At 42.2% G+C, this 15,382-nt stretch overlaps 1 protein-coding gene across 2 annotated transcripts in view; it reads left to right on the top strand.

Annotated features, from left to right (window-relative positions):
- Nucleotides 1-9,358, top strand: part of LOC116979668 (solute carrier family 12 member 9-like) — a 105,204-nt gene extending 95,846 nt beyond the window's left edge. For both annotated transcript variants that reach the window (XM_033031341.1, XM_033031340.1), the window contains exons 10-13: nt 937-1,129; nt 2,144-2,318; nt 7,621-7,767; nt 7,901-9,358. In XM_033031341.1, coding sequence (XP_032887232.1) covers nt 937-1,129; nt 2,144-2,318; nt 7,621-7,767; nt 7,901-8,742 — 1,357 coding nt within the window. In that variant the 3' untranslated portion in view covers nt 8,743-9,358. The remainder of the gene's footprint in view (nt 1-936; nt 1,130-2,143; nt 2,319-7,620; nt 7,768-7,900) is intronic.
- The last annotated feature ends 6,024 nt before the right edge of the window (nt 9,359-15,382 follow it).

Genomic DNA, 15,382 nt, shown 5'->3' with positions numbered 1-15,382 from the left:
TTAAGGTGCAATCCGTCCCTTTTATACAGTTCCCCCTTACTCCAAAACAAATCCCAGTGATCTAAGAATCTAAATCCCTGCTCCCTGCACCAGTTCCTCAGCCACACATTCAGGTCCTGTATCTCCCTGTTCTTGCTCTCACCAGCACGAGGAACTGGAAGCAAACCAGAGATAACCACCCTGACGGTCCTGCTTTTCAGCACTTTTCCAAGCTCTCTAAAATCACGCTTCAGAATATTCATTCATTCAAATTAAAATAATGATTTTAATTTTCCTAATATTCAAAGTGCCTGCATAGCCTTTCCTTTATAACACTTCCCACCGTGGGTTTATGCATCTTTGTAGAGCCTGTTTCTAGTTAATGATGACTTGCAGATTATACAGTAACTTGTATTAACACAATTTAAATCAAACGGCACTGGGGGCTGTTTATGCTTGAAAGGAATTCAAATTAACAGATAATTCAAAAGAAGTGACTTTGAATTAAAGGAATAAACTATTTGCTGTACATCTGAAATGTCAATCAATTACCATTCTCTGCCAGTAATGTGGAATAAATAATTTTCTTGCAAAACAGAAGGCTGATAAAAAGTGTTTTATACGTCGATATGAAACTTACCCCTTGTATTTCCCACCTTGTATCTGCAACTGGGGGGGTGGGCAACCTGCCTCCAGGTAAGTATTGATATGTTTGAGAAGCAGAACAGAACAAGGTGCTGTTGATTGTTCCTCTGTTGCTGTGGGACCGTTAACATGGTGGGGGATGGATGGAGAGGATAGGTTAAGATACAACATTTCATAGAACAAATAGTTTTTGCTCAGGTTGATATAATTCTGCTGCCCCTTACACAATGCAGTTAATTTGTACAACACATTATAATAGGTGCTCTTAAGCTTATTTGTTAGTTTTTAAATGATTATTTTTTCTCTTCTCAGGCCAACGTTTCGTTACTTCACCTGGCACACTTGTGTGCTGGGCATTATTGGTTGTGCAATTATGATGTTCCTGATCAGCCCCATCTATGCTTCATGCAGCATTGCATTCATGCTGATACTGCTGCTGGTACTACACTATGTCTCACCCTCTAGCAGCTGGGGTTACATCAGTCAAGCTCTAATCTTCCATCAGGTACAGTTAAAGATGAAGACATCTTCTGAAATGGTGATGTGCATTCTGAGCATCTGGGGAGTAGATTCATATACAAATCATCCAATGTACAACTGTATCTGTGATGAAATCGACTTTTAACCAAGTTAGCTGAAATCTATTGAACCTGAAACTTTTTATCGCTAAAGTCACTTATTGATGTAAAAATGTGGGCAGATTTGCTGCAGTAAGCTCCGACATATTGCAGGTGGTAGGAGTCTGAAACAAAAGCACTGTGTAAACAGGCAGCAAGTCGGTCCATACTGGTTGAGAAACCTTTCAGAGGAGATTTAATCATTGGTATGTTGATAGATTGCCATTGACCTGTGTAGTGTAGAAGGGACATGTTGGTCGGCGTGGGCAAGTTGGGCGGAAGGGCCCCACTCTATCACCTGGAATGGTAGTGCAAAAATAAACTGAATTTTTGAAAGTTTTGCAAGATTTCACTATACATGAATCCTGAGAATATATTTGCAGATGTACAGCAAGAAGATTTTCTGTTGAAATAAAAATAATATAAGCAAGTGTTCAGTTCCTGATAAGAGTTGGATCTCATTGTTTGCTAATTTGGGGAAATAAGTCAGTTTTGTTTTACAGTAATAACTATTTCAGGCTTCTGTCTCCAATCTAGATGTCAGATTAATAGTAACATTCAGAGGCTTAGACAAAGTTAAATGTTGTTTCATAAATGCTTATTATTGATCTAACAATCCTCTTCTACAGATCATTGGCAGTGACCATATTGATTCTCACCAAATAAATGCAAATCTCAATGAGATCCTGTTATGTCAAGGTCACTGAGGAAATGGCATCTAAATGCAAAGTATAAAGATGAGAACTTCTTCATAATTGAATGAAGAAATGTCTTGTGATCATTTTGATTTGCATTTCACTCTTATTTTGCAGTTTCCTCACTGGTAAATCAATTCATGCTATCATTTGTGCAGTAAAATTCTGCGTATAATTCTGAATTCTGTAATGTGTTTGTATTTTTAGGTTAGAAAGTATCTTCTCATGCTAGATGTCCGTAAAGATCATGTCAAGTTCTGGCGTCCACAAGTTCTGCTCATGGTTGCCAATCCTAGGACAAGCACTCAACTCATTTGTTTCTCAAATGATCTGAAAAAAAGTGGATTGTATGTGCTTGGCCACGTCCAGACTGGAGACCTAGGTAGGCAATGTTTCAATGTTTGAAGAAGAATTTCCTTCTCTCAGCAGATGCCGCTTAACCCGCTGAATTACTCCAGCATTTTGTGTGCTGGAGTAATTACACCTAGGCAAAGTTTCTCTTCATTTTCTCAATGTGTGTTCTGGAATTGTTCCGTTTGAAAATGTCAATGAAATGTTTTTATTGAATATTTATAGGGCAAGGAAGAGAGAATTTCATGTAATCTTCCCACAGTCTGTTTCCCCCTTATCCCTGATTATCCAAAACAAAATTGAATTTTACAGGGTTTTTCTGTGTATTCCAAGACATCATATACCCCATTGTGTAACAAATGTCAAATCCCTTCTCATCTGAACACTGAATAATCTGATCTGTCCTAATAGAAGAAATTTCTCCCGATTTGAATTTTATCTTAATTTTGAATACCTGGATTAAGTCTCTGCTTCATGCTGAACTAGTTTTATGATCTTTCAAATTATTGCAAAATGGTACTTCTCATTTCAGTCAGATTTTGACAGAGGAACTGCTAGTGTGGATTGAATGTCGATGAGAGACAGATTAATGTTGCAGCAGCTATATTTTGACTCTGCTCCACTTGGATGATGTTTTCTAAAATTGATTTTGTTCTCTTTATGATAGACAATAGGTGCAGAAGAAGGCCATTCGGCCCTTCGAGCCAGCACCGTGATCATGGCTGATCATCCACAATCAGTACTCCGTTCCTGCCTTCTTCCCATATCCCTTGAATCCACTATCATTAAGAGCTCTATGTAATTCTCTCTAGAAAGCATCCAGAGAATTGGCCTCCACTGCTTTCTGAGGCAGAGAATTCCACAGATTCACAACTCTCTGGGTGAAAAAGTTTTTCCTCATCTCTGTTCTAAATGGCCTACCCCTTATTCTTAAACTGTGGCCCCTGGTTCTGGACTCCCCCAATATTGCGAACATGTTTCCTGCCTTTAGCGTGTCCAATCCTTTAATAATTTTATATGTTTCAATAAGATTCCCTCTCATCCTTCTAAATTCCAGTGTGTACAAGCCCAGTCGCTCCATTCTCTCAACATATGACAGTCCCGCCATCCCGGGAATTAACCTCGTGAACCCACACTGCACTCCCTCAATAGCAAGAATGTCCTCCCTCAAATTTGGAGATCAAAACTGCGCACAATACTCCAGGTGTGGTCTCACCAGGGCCCTGTACAACTGCAGAAGGACCTCTTTGCTCCAATACAACTCATCTTGTTATGAAGGCCAACATGCCATTCGCTTTCTTTCCTGCCTACTGTACTTGCATGCTTACTTTCAGTGGCTGATAAACAAGGATCCCCAGATCTCGTTGTATTTCCCCTTTTCCCAACTTGACACCATTCAGATAATAATCTGGCTTCCTGTTTTTGCCACCAAAGTGGATAACCTTACATTTATCCACATTAAACTGCATCTGCCATCCATCTGCCCACTCACCCAACCTGTTCAAGTCACCCTGCATCCTGATAGCAACCTCCTTACAGTTCATCCTCATAGCATCCTCCTCACTTCAAATACACATTGAACTATTTCAGTAACAAGAGAGGCATTTTTAATCTGGACTGTGCTGTTCTATCGTCACTGCTTAATCTATTGTGTTACCCAGAGACCTGTTTTCCTTAGATTGTCATTTAAACCAACAAACAATCCTCATTTGCGGACAATGTACAGATTCACGTATATTACAACATTTTCAACAGTATTTTTTATCGATTCACTTTAAATAAATTATACTGTCATTAACATCTTGCATCACCAAAGGAAACTATTCAACACATATCAGTCTGAAGAAGGGTCTCGACCCGAAACGTCACCCGTTCCTTCTCTCCAGAGATGCTACTTGTCCCTCTGAGTTACTCCAGCATTTTGTGTCTACCAACACATATCCAACGTGTTTTTCTGAAAATGCTAAACTTAATTGGTTTTTGTTAATCTTTTCCTGTACCCCCCCATTCAAATATTTATCAGGATCCCAAAAACGTTCCAATGGATTTTGTTTCTATCCTTTAAAAATGTTTAGTAATAACACAAAGTAACAGGCCATTAAATACAAGCCATTGAGCACAATTTCAGTGTTTATTCTCCATTCAAGCAAATTGCACTCATTATCTTTGCCCGCTGTGATCTTGTATCCCTTTAATTCCTTTTTTCAATCATCTCTGTATCCAATTTCACTTTGTTTCACTGGGAACAACAAACATGAAAGGAAATTCCATGACCTCACTATCCTGTTTCTGAATGAAAATTCTGCACCTTTTTTACTTTAACTACCTGCTAATCAGGAACAATAATGTTTCCATGCTTACTTCAATTATACCTGCATTTTGAAGCCTGCTACCTTATCTCTCTGACCTTCTCTGATCAAATGAACTGCCAAAATCCTCCCATGTTTATATTATAATCTGAGCCTCTCCTCATACCTTCATTGGTTTATTTCTTTATTTCCCACTGGTCTAACTTTCCTTCTAAAGTAGGCATTCAAAACTGATCATAATATTTATTCTGTAGCCAATCTATGAAAATCTAGCATCTTTGTCGTGATACTTTATGCTGACATTAATATAAGACTATGTCCTATTTTACACAGCCATATCATTTAGTGATCCTTTTCAATGCCAGCCTTGGGTAGGAATGCCAATGATTCTGTATTGTATAGGATTTGTTCCATCTACAAAGAATCTTGGCTGTCTGTATAGTTTCTTCTGAGTGGCCAAAGGACAAGCTGGGATCCCTTGGGTGACAAACACCATGAAACTATAAGAGTGATGTCCTAGTAGCAAAGTCATGCCAGAGGGCCAGGCTGCTTCGAATGGGGCATGGATACACCTCTGGTCATTCAGCAAACCAAATGGCGCTGACGGGAGGTGACAACAAAGACCAGCTGCCAGGTGAGAGTTATATGCATATGGACCAGAAACAGGCCCTTTGGTCCAACTTGGCCATGCTGTCCAAGATCCCCCATCCACACTATTCCAGAGAATGTTGAGAGATATCTTTAACCCATAGAGCTCAACAAGATTCTTGGTTCTTGGTTTCTGGTCCTCCAAAATATTCCAAATGGAATTTAAACTGGAGGTGGTGAAGGGAGTGGGATTCTGGCCAAACTTGGCAGAGGAAAGCAGTCAAGTCCCTGCTGCCACACAAACAACCTGTAGTTAGAAAACCACTTCAGTACTGGCCACCCATGGACCTTTGAGACATAGCTCTGCCCATAAGCCTATGCTTGGGATACATTATTCACCTGTTGCTATTTGGTGTGGGTGTAGGAAATATAATCCAAACATATATCTTATTTAGCAAATTGTTATAATATTATGTATATATTTGCACTGAACAATTCGCACATAGAACCTTCAAAGTTATGTTTTGCCCATTTTTAGCAGGTAAATATTAAGCCTCCGTTCATGAGTCTAGGTGAGGAAATCACCAGTCCCAGCATTGGGTTTATTTTCAGTCATCTGTTTATGTTTCTTTGTTGAGAACCATTGTTGAGGCAAATTATTTCCTCTTAATGAATGAAAGTGACACTCATGATGAGCAGGTAGACAAAAGTGCTGGAGAAACTCAGCGGGTGAGGCAGCATCTATGGAGTGATGGAATAGCCCGAAACGTTGCTTATTTCCTTCGCTCCATAGATGCTGCCGCACCCGCTGAGTTTCTCCAGCACTTTTGTCTACCTTCGATTATGCAGCATCTCAAGTTCCTTCTTAAACACTCATGATGAGCAACTAGTTTAAAATCCAAATGCTTTGCTTGCATTTCCTTTACTTATGACCTTTTAGTTCTTGATTCCAACAAGCTTTTCACTGTAACCCAGTGCACGTGACAATAAACTAAACTGATCTCATTGTTCCCTTTGTATCCATGATCTCTTGAGCTACTACTTCTCAGGAATTCCTTCTGTGTATCTGTTCTGCTTTTATTGGGACTATTGACTTAATTGAAGTCCTCTCCCCCCGCTCACACCTCCAGGACCACCATTCTCTTGCTTTATTGTCTGAAGCAGTAAGGCCTTCTGCCTCTCCCACAGCTAGTGCTGTACCCTCTACATCGAGCTGGTGCTGTACCCTCCACATCCAACTGGTAGAGGGCTACATCGAGTAATGGCTCCACAGCTGGTGCTGTACCATCTACATCGAGTAATGGCCCCACAGTTTTAACCAAATAGAATCTTTGCACCCTCCCTTCCATTTCTCCCTTGCCCCCTGTCACACCAACCCTCTCAGCAATAACCATAATGGAAGTAAGTAACCATTAAAAATAAGCATTTGTTTATCTGAAACAACCATGGGGCAAATAATAATCATTTCAAAAATCAGAAATGTATTTTTATTAGCACTGCAATTTACAGCACATGAAACTGCCTGCCACATACAGTGACAGCATGATGGATACCAGTTTTATTGCTGAGCCAGGTTTTACTAAATTGAATTTGTTTAAAATGCCTTTCATCATGCAGCTGACATTTGATAACTTAGATTTATATCTATTCACAAATCAAGTACTTTTGCTATGCATATATAATTCAGAAAATTACATTGATGGTGGTCATTCTGACTGGACAAATTTCTCTCAAAGGCTGACCACAGTGTGAAGAAGGGTTTCCACCCGAAACGTCACCCATTCCTTCTCTCCAGAGATGCTGCCTGACCCGCTGAGTTAATCCAGCACTTTGTTTCTATCTTCAGTATAAACCCAGCATCTGCAGTTCTTTCCTACACAGACAATTCAGCTTCCAGGACCTTTTTAGTTGACAAACATTCAGTGTGTGGTTGGGAGACTGAGGTTGTTGAGGTTTGGGTGGGAGGTGCGAATCTTGAAGATTAAACACTCATCATTGATTTAGGAACTTGAGTAACAGCCATTCAGAGAACCTACATTTAAGCCTGTGTTGAACATTTACCACCATTGCATAAAAAAGCAACAAATTATGTTGCAAGATTTGGCCAATATATTGAAACTCTGCTGTTGTCAGTTCTGTGCCTGGAGCAGCCGGTAAATGTGACCATTAATCACCAGGACACGACAGGTAATCCAACGACAGCCAGGAGGAAGCAGCAATTCCACCACAAGTTTTCTCATTTATTATAAAACTTTGCATCTTTCCAAAAGTATTTATTAGATTGTCTGTTGTATTCATATAAAATGACTGGTGTTATTTTAGTTTGCATTGTATTCGTAGTCAAAAGATTTTTGTCATTATCAGTATTTGGATAAATAACAGTATGCATCAAAGCAAGTGAAATTAACTTAAATGCCCCACTGTTCTGCTTTCCAGATGAGATGCCGTCTGATCCTCTCCAAACACAGTATGATTCCTGGTTAAGTCTGGTTGATGCACTGAATGTTAAATCATTTGTCAGCCTTACTCTCTCTGACTCAGTCCGTCATGGAGTTCAGCATCTTTTATTCATCTCTGGTCTAGGTAAATAACAAAAGTATCACCTCATTTTAAACAATGTCCATTGGAATTGTATTTACTTGTGGGTGATCAGTTAAGACAAATGTATTTTCATCTGCATTCAGTAAGTTGCTGTCCTTGTTATTGTGTTTTGCAGGTGGAATGAGACCCAATACCCTAATCCTGGGGTTCTACGATGACTCTGTTCCTGAGGATGGTCTGCAGCAAATCCCAGCTTTTTCAGAAAGTAGTCTTTCAATCAGCAGTGATCAAGGTTCCAGCCTTCTGCCTCATTTCCCTCCAGCCAGACATCGTTCCGCTGCCAAGGCGCTGTCAGGCAGGGAGTATGTTGGCATTATCTCCGATTCCATCAAAATGTTAAAAAATGTTTGCTTAGCCCGATACTTCAACCAGCTAAACAAAGCTGACCTGTTCAGTCGGAAGAACTACGAGGTCTCCATAGATGTGTGGCCACTCAATCCACTCCGTCCAGACAGCGCCAGTTATGTAGATACATGCAGCCTGTTCCTGTTACAAATGGCGTGCATTCTCAACATGGTGCGTTCCTGGAGGAAAGCCAGGCTGCGCATCTTTCTGTGTGTGGAATCTGGGAACAGTGCTGGGGAGCACGAGAAGAAACTGAAACAACTTCTAGGTCAGCTTCGCATCAAAGGTTCAATTAAAACTCTCCACTGGGATAGTGTTGCTGCTCTACACTGGCACAAGCAGGTGCCTGACCACAGTAATAACGAAGGGAACTTTGTCAATAATTTCCCTTCAAATGCAATGAAAATCTCTAACGACTATTTGATAGCTGTAAATAGAATGATTCTGGAGCAGGACACCCACCCAGCAATCCGCTTCCTCTATCTGCCTCGACCACCAGCAGACCTTGCTCTGCATGAAAGGTATCTGGAGCAGCTGGAGATCTTGACCAGAGACCTGGGACCTACGCTGCTAATTCATGGAATTAGTGCAGTCACCAGTTTTGATATTTAGATAGTGCACTTTAAACCATTGGCTGCATTGGTTAAGCACAGAGCTGTTAGTATGTTGCTAGGTTGTTAGTAAAGGTGCAAGGTTGGGAAAAGCTCCAATTGGACAGTAGATTACATTTTTTGAACCTAAATAGAAAGGTTGGGGTCGTTGGCTCTGCGACTTATAGTCCTTTAGGTGCTCCTGATCTTTCTCCTTTGAAAATTAAGCAGCGATGTTCCCCCGAGTCTATCCACACATTCAGCACTTCAATCTGATAAAGTCTCGGGAAGTTGAATTATTCTGCAAAAGGGCTTTTAAAGCTTGCATCAAATCTGTCCTATCATAGACAATAGGTGCACGAGTAGGCCATTCAGCCCTTCGAGCCAGCACCGCCATTCAATGTGATCATGGCTGATCATTCTGCTTCTATAACATGCAATGAAAATAGTTATGAATACTAAGGGTTCACAACCAGCTTCCTCTGTTAGGTATGATTAACCTGTTTCATAGAAATCAGAAGTGATACTCTATTTCAGCAGCAATAATGCAATACTTTTAGTCAGATTTAGTTTAGTTTAGAGATACAGCTTGGAAACAGGCCCTTTGGCCCACTGAGTCCACACCGACCATCAATCAACAGTTCTCCCCAAAATCCACAAACCCGGCTCTCCCGGCAGACCCATTGTCTCTGCGTGTTCGTGCCCCACCGAACTCATCTCCACATACCTTGACTCCATCCTATCCCCCTTGGTCAAATCCCTCCCCACCTATGTTCTAGACACCTCAGACACTCTCCGCCGCCTCCACACATTCCACTCTCTGGGCCCTCACCCCCTCATCTTCACCATGGATGTCCGGTCACTCTACACCTCCATCCCCCACCAGGATGGCCTCAGAGCCCTCCGGTTCTTCCTCGACCAGAGGAGCAACCTATACCCAGCCACTGACACTCTCCTCCGCTTAGCGGAGTTGGTCCTCACCCTCAATAACTTTACATTTGACTCCTCCCATTTCCTCCAAACACAAGGCGTAGCTATGGGCACACGCATGGGCCCCAGCTACGCCTGCCTCTTTGTCGGGTACGTTGAACAATCCTTGTTCGATGCGTACCAGGGCCCCATCCCCGACCTCTACCTCCGCTACATTGACGACTGCTTTGGTGCCACCTCCTGCACCCACACACAACTGACTGACTTCATCCACTTCACCACCAACTTCCATCCGGCACTCCAATACACCTGGACGATTTCCGACACTTCCCTACCATTCCTTGACCTCACCATCTCCATCGCAGGGGACAGACTCCTGACCGACATACATTACAAACCCACTGACTCACATGGCTATCTGGACTACACGTCTTCCCACCCTGCCCCCTGTAAAGACTCCATCCCCTACTCCCAATTCCTCCGCCTACGCCGCATCTGTTCCCAGGATGAGACATTTCATACCAGGGCATCGGAAATGTCCTCGTTCTTCAGGGAACGGGGATTCCCCTCCGCCACCATAGATGAGGCTCACACCAGGGTCTCATCCATACCCCGTAACACTGCTCTCTCTCCCCATCCCCGCACACGCAACAAGGGCAGAGTCCCTCTGGTCCTCACCTTTCACCCCACCAGCCGGCAAATACAACACATAATCCTCCGCCATTTCCGCCACCTCCAACGTGACCCCACCACTCGCCACATCTTCCCATCTCCCCCCATGTCTGCCTTCCGCAAAGACCGCTCCCTCCGCAACTCCCTCGTCAATTCTTCCCTTCCCTCCCGCACCACCCCCTCCCCGGGCACTTTCCGTTGCAACCGCAAGAAATGCAACACCTGTCCCTTCACCTCCCCCCTCGACTCCATTCAAGGTCCCAAGCAGTCGTTCCAGGTGCTACAAAGATTCACCTGTATCTCCTCCAGCCTCATCTACTGCATCCGCTGCTCTAGATGTCAGCTGATTTACATCGGTGAGACCAAGCGTAGGTTGGGCGACCGTTTCGCCGAACACCTCCGCTCAGTCCGCAATAACCTACCTGACCTCCTGGTGGCTCAGCACTTCAACTCCCCCTCCCATTCCCAATCCGACCTCTCTGTCCTGGGTCTCCTCCATTGCCAGAGTGAGCAACAGCGGAAATTGGAGGAACAGCACCTCATATTCCGTCTGGGGTCCTTGCGTCCTTATGGCATCAACATTGAATTCCCCCAATTTGGCTAGCCTGTGCTGTCTCCTCCCCTTCCTTCACCCTCTAGCTGTCTCCTCCCACCCTCCCATCCGCCCGCCCTCGGGCTCCTCCTCCTCCTCCCCTTTTTCCTTCTTTCTTTCCCCACCCCCCATCAGTCTGAAGAAGGGTTTTGGCCCGAAACGTCGCCTATTTCCTTCGCTCCATAGATGCTGCTGCACCCGCTGAATTTCCCCAGCAATTTTGTGTACCAACAGTTCACACTAGTTCTATGTTATCCCACTTTCTCATCCATTCCCTACACCCAGGGGCCAATTTACAGAGGGCCAACTAGCCTACAAACCTGCATGTCTTTGGTATGTGGGAGGAAACCGGAGCACCCGGAGGAAACCCACGCGTTCACAGGGAAAACGTGCAAACTCCACACAGACAGTACCCAAGGCCAGATTTGAAACCGGGTCCCAGGTGCTACAAGGCCACTCCTCTGCCAGCTGAGCCAATGTTGATTCTGAATTTTCTTTTTTTTCCCATGGTTTGTGGCTGCCTCATGAGTGTTTCCAGTAACTACTGGTTTTATTTTGGGTTTTCTTGGGTGTGTCAAAATGGTGATATTGGAAATTATTATATTAAGATCAAATAAAAATTGATCATAAGACTCAAGGAACTGCAGATGCTAGAATCTTGAGCAGAACACAAAGTGCTGGAGTAACTCAACGGGTCAGGCAGCATCTGTGAAGGGACTGGACAGGTGATGTTTTGGGTCAGGACCCTTCCTCAAACAGAAGACAGCCTGAAGAAGGGTCCTGACCTGAAAGATTGTCAAGTCATTGGACGGATTGGTGAAACCAATGAATAATATACTAGGTTTATGACCAATGCCTATTTGATATGGTTAAAACTCATTCACACTTTTCAGTGTAAATTGTGTGGTTGAAGTCAAGCTGTGCAAAGTCCCGGGTGTCCCACTTATGGAACCAGGGAGCTGGTGCAAAAGGAATAATCCCTTGTCGGAGAGAAGGGTCTTGACCCAATACTTCACCCATTCCTGCTGTCCAGAGATGCTGCCTGTCCCGTTGAGTTACTCCAGCACTTTGTGTCTATTTTAGGAATAATCTGTCTCTAGCTGGGCAGTCTGTTCGGAAGAGGCATTAATTGAAGATCATAGCTGAGATTTGAAACTTCGGGAAGTAAATTGGACATGGAGTGTTCTGCGAAAGGGAATAATTGAGAGCCAGATCATTGCATATTTTAATAAACTGGTGGATAAATCTTTGAAGCTGGGTGAGTTTACTGGAAATAGCAGATTAGTTGCTTAGTTTTGGATTGTTCTGGCAAAAGTTAGGGGTCTATTGAATGGTATTTAATGGTGCTGTGACCTCTGGAATGAATTGAGAAATTACTGCCAAATATTTCTGTCATCCTGTGGTGATATATTGCTTGACCTTAAGTTTCACAAGCTTTTAGAACCAAAATAACTTGGCTTGTTTAAACTGAGGAGGACCATGTGTATTAGTGAATCGGGCTGTTTCTGCCAAAGGGAAAGCTGAGCAGTGGCGGTGTAGCTTGTAGTTGGCGCTGGTAACAAACACCAATCTTCATGACATTGCTAACTCCCGCTGGAGGATAATAGATTCTCTCTCAACCCGAACATGGAACAGTAGAAAAAAATTCCATTAACTACCAAAATCTCATAACCAAGTGTTAAAATATAGTCTTTCTTAAAATGATTTGAAATAATAGTCTAGACTGTCACTTTCAACAAAGCGATATTGCTCAGTATAATAAAAGTGTATTTTTTCATGGAAAAACTCCTTGCCTGCGCTGTGCTTTGTTCCGAGAGCTTGCATTTGATATTTTTGAATTAAAAAAAAAATACTGTGTGTATTTGGAAACAGCTGAAGTGACAAATTCAGATTAGTTTATTCTCCTATCCACCTATGCCAGCTTTACATAAATAACCTGTGAGATACTGAGTCCAAAATACAGTGCCCTCCATAATGTTTGGAACAAAGACCCATCATTTATTTATTTGCCTCTGTACTCCGCAATTTCAGATTTGTAATAGAATAAATCACATGTGGTTAAAATGCACATTGTCAGATTTTATTAAAGTGTGTTTTTATACATTTTGATTTCACCATGTAGAAATTACAGCTGTGTTTATAGATAGCCCCCCCTCCACTCCCCCCCCCCCCCCCCCCCCCCCCCCCTCCCATTTCAGGGCACCATAATGTTTGGGACACATGGCTTCACAGGTGTTTGTAATTGCTCAGGTGTGTTTAATTACCTCCTAATGCAGGTATAAGAGAGCTCTCAGCATCTAGTCTTTCCTCCATAGGGAAGAGGATCAATAATGAGGTCTCAGTATACACAGGTGAAATGATTGCAATATTGTTAGCGGTACAGTGGGTCGAGGATACCAGGCCTTTAAGGACAGTTATTTGTTCAGATTCAAGTTTAGCAATAAAGAGTTTACAGCACAGCCATTCAGACAGTAGACCAGACATTTTGATTGAAATACAACAAACACTATTCAGAATTCAAATGATGGGGCTTACAGTCATATTTTTATGGGTACCAGCACACATTGGCATTAGAGGAAACAAAATGGCAGATAAGGTAGCAAAAGAGGTAACAAAAAGAAGATTGATTTAAGTAATAACATAGGTAAAACTGAAATCAAAGACATTATTAAGCAAAGACTGAAGGAAAGATGGCAAAAGCAATGGGAGGAAGAGCGGAAAGGACGGTGGTTCTACAGAGTCCAGAGGAAAGTGGGAGAAATGAGATGTGCAGGAAAAACAGAAAAGAGGAGACAGTAATTTCAAGAATCAGATTTGGACACACTGGTCTGAACAGTACACTTTTTATAATAGGCAAGCATAATACAGGCAGATGTGAATACTGTGGGCAAGAAGAGACAATAGAGCATATCATTATACATTGTGAGAGGTATGAGGAAGAAAGAAGACTAATGAGTGAACGATTCAGAAAAGAAAAAGTACAATTTGATTTAATAGATATTTTACAAAAGAATTCATACAAGTGCTATCAAATCCTATTGCTTTTTCTCAGGGTAACCAATTTGTTCGGAAAGATATAGGTTATTAGTATATAAGTTATAATGTTATTTGATCCACACTCCATACCAGTTGGTGGCGGTAATGCACTAAAACGTTGTTTGCCAGCCGCCAAAAAAAACTACATAGAAGAAGAAGAAGTCTTTCCTCCAGTTTTTCCATCACCTTTGGAAACTTTTATTGCTGTTTACCAACATGACCAAAGTTGCGCCAATGCAAGTCAAAGAAGCCATTATGAGACTGAGAAACAAGAATAAAACTGTTTGAGACATCAGCCAAACCTTAGGCTTACCAAAATCAACTGTTTGGAACATCATTAAGAAGAAAGAGAGCACTGGTGAGCTTACTAATTGCAAAGGGACTGGCAGGCCAAGGAAGACCTCCACAGCTGATGACAGAAGAATTCTCTCTGTAATAAAGAAAAATCCCCAAACACCTATCCGACAGATAAGAAACACTCTTCAGGAGTCAGGTGTGGATTTGTCAATAACCACTGTCCGCAGAAGACTTAATGAACAGAAATACAGAGGCTACACTGCAAGATGCAAACCACTGGTTAGCCGCTAAAATAGGTTGGCCAGGTTACAGTTTGCCAAGAAGTACTTAAAAGAGCATCCACAATTCTGGAAAAAGGTCTTGTGGACAGATGAGACGAAGATTAATGTATATCAGAGTGATGGAAGGAACTGCCCAAGATCCAAAGCATACCACCTCATCTGTGAAACACGGTGGTAGGGGTGTTATGTCCTGGGCATGTATGGCTGCTGAAGGTACTGGCTCACTTATCTTCATTGATGATGCAACTGCTGATGGTAGTAACATAATGAAATCTGAAGTGTATAGACACATCCTATCTGCTCAAGTTCAAACAAATGCCTCAAAACTCATTGGCCGGCGGTTCATTCTGCAGCAAGACAATGATCCCAAACATACTGCTAAAGCAACAAAGGAGTTTTTCAAAGCTGAAAACTGGTAATTTCTTGAGTGGCCAAGTCAATCACCCGATCTGAACCAAATTGAGCATGCCTTTTATATGCTGAAGAGAAATCTGAAGGGGACTAGCTCCCAAAACAAGCATAAGCTAAAGATGGCTGCAATACAGACCTGGCAGAGCATCACCAGAGAAGATATCCAGCAACTGGTGATGTCCATGAATTGCAGACTTCAAGCAGTCATTGCATGCAAAGGATATGCAACAAAATACTAAACGTGACTACTTTCATTTACATGACAATGCTGTGTCTCAAACATTATGGTTCCCGTGAAATGGGGGTTATTTTTGTGGGAAAATGTACAAATATCTTTAAAACTATCTGACATAGCTTGTTAAAAATGTGAAGATTAAGGATTCTTGGTGAAGAGAGAATGCATGTAATATTTTGTTGTATCCCATCATTATTAAACAGGAGGC

The sequence above is a fragment of the Amblyraja radiata genome, chromosome 13, assembly GCF_010909765.2.
Source record: "Amblyraja radiata isolate CabotCenter1 chromosome 13, sAmbRad1.1.pri, whole genome shotgun sequence".
Classification (NCBI taxonomy): domain Eukaryota; kingdom Metazoa; phylum Chordata; class Chondrichthyes; order Rajiformes; family Rajidae; genus Amblyraja; species Amblyraja radiata.
This window is presented reverse-complemented; position numbering and strand designations above follow the sequence as displayed.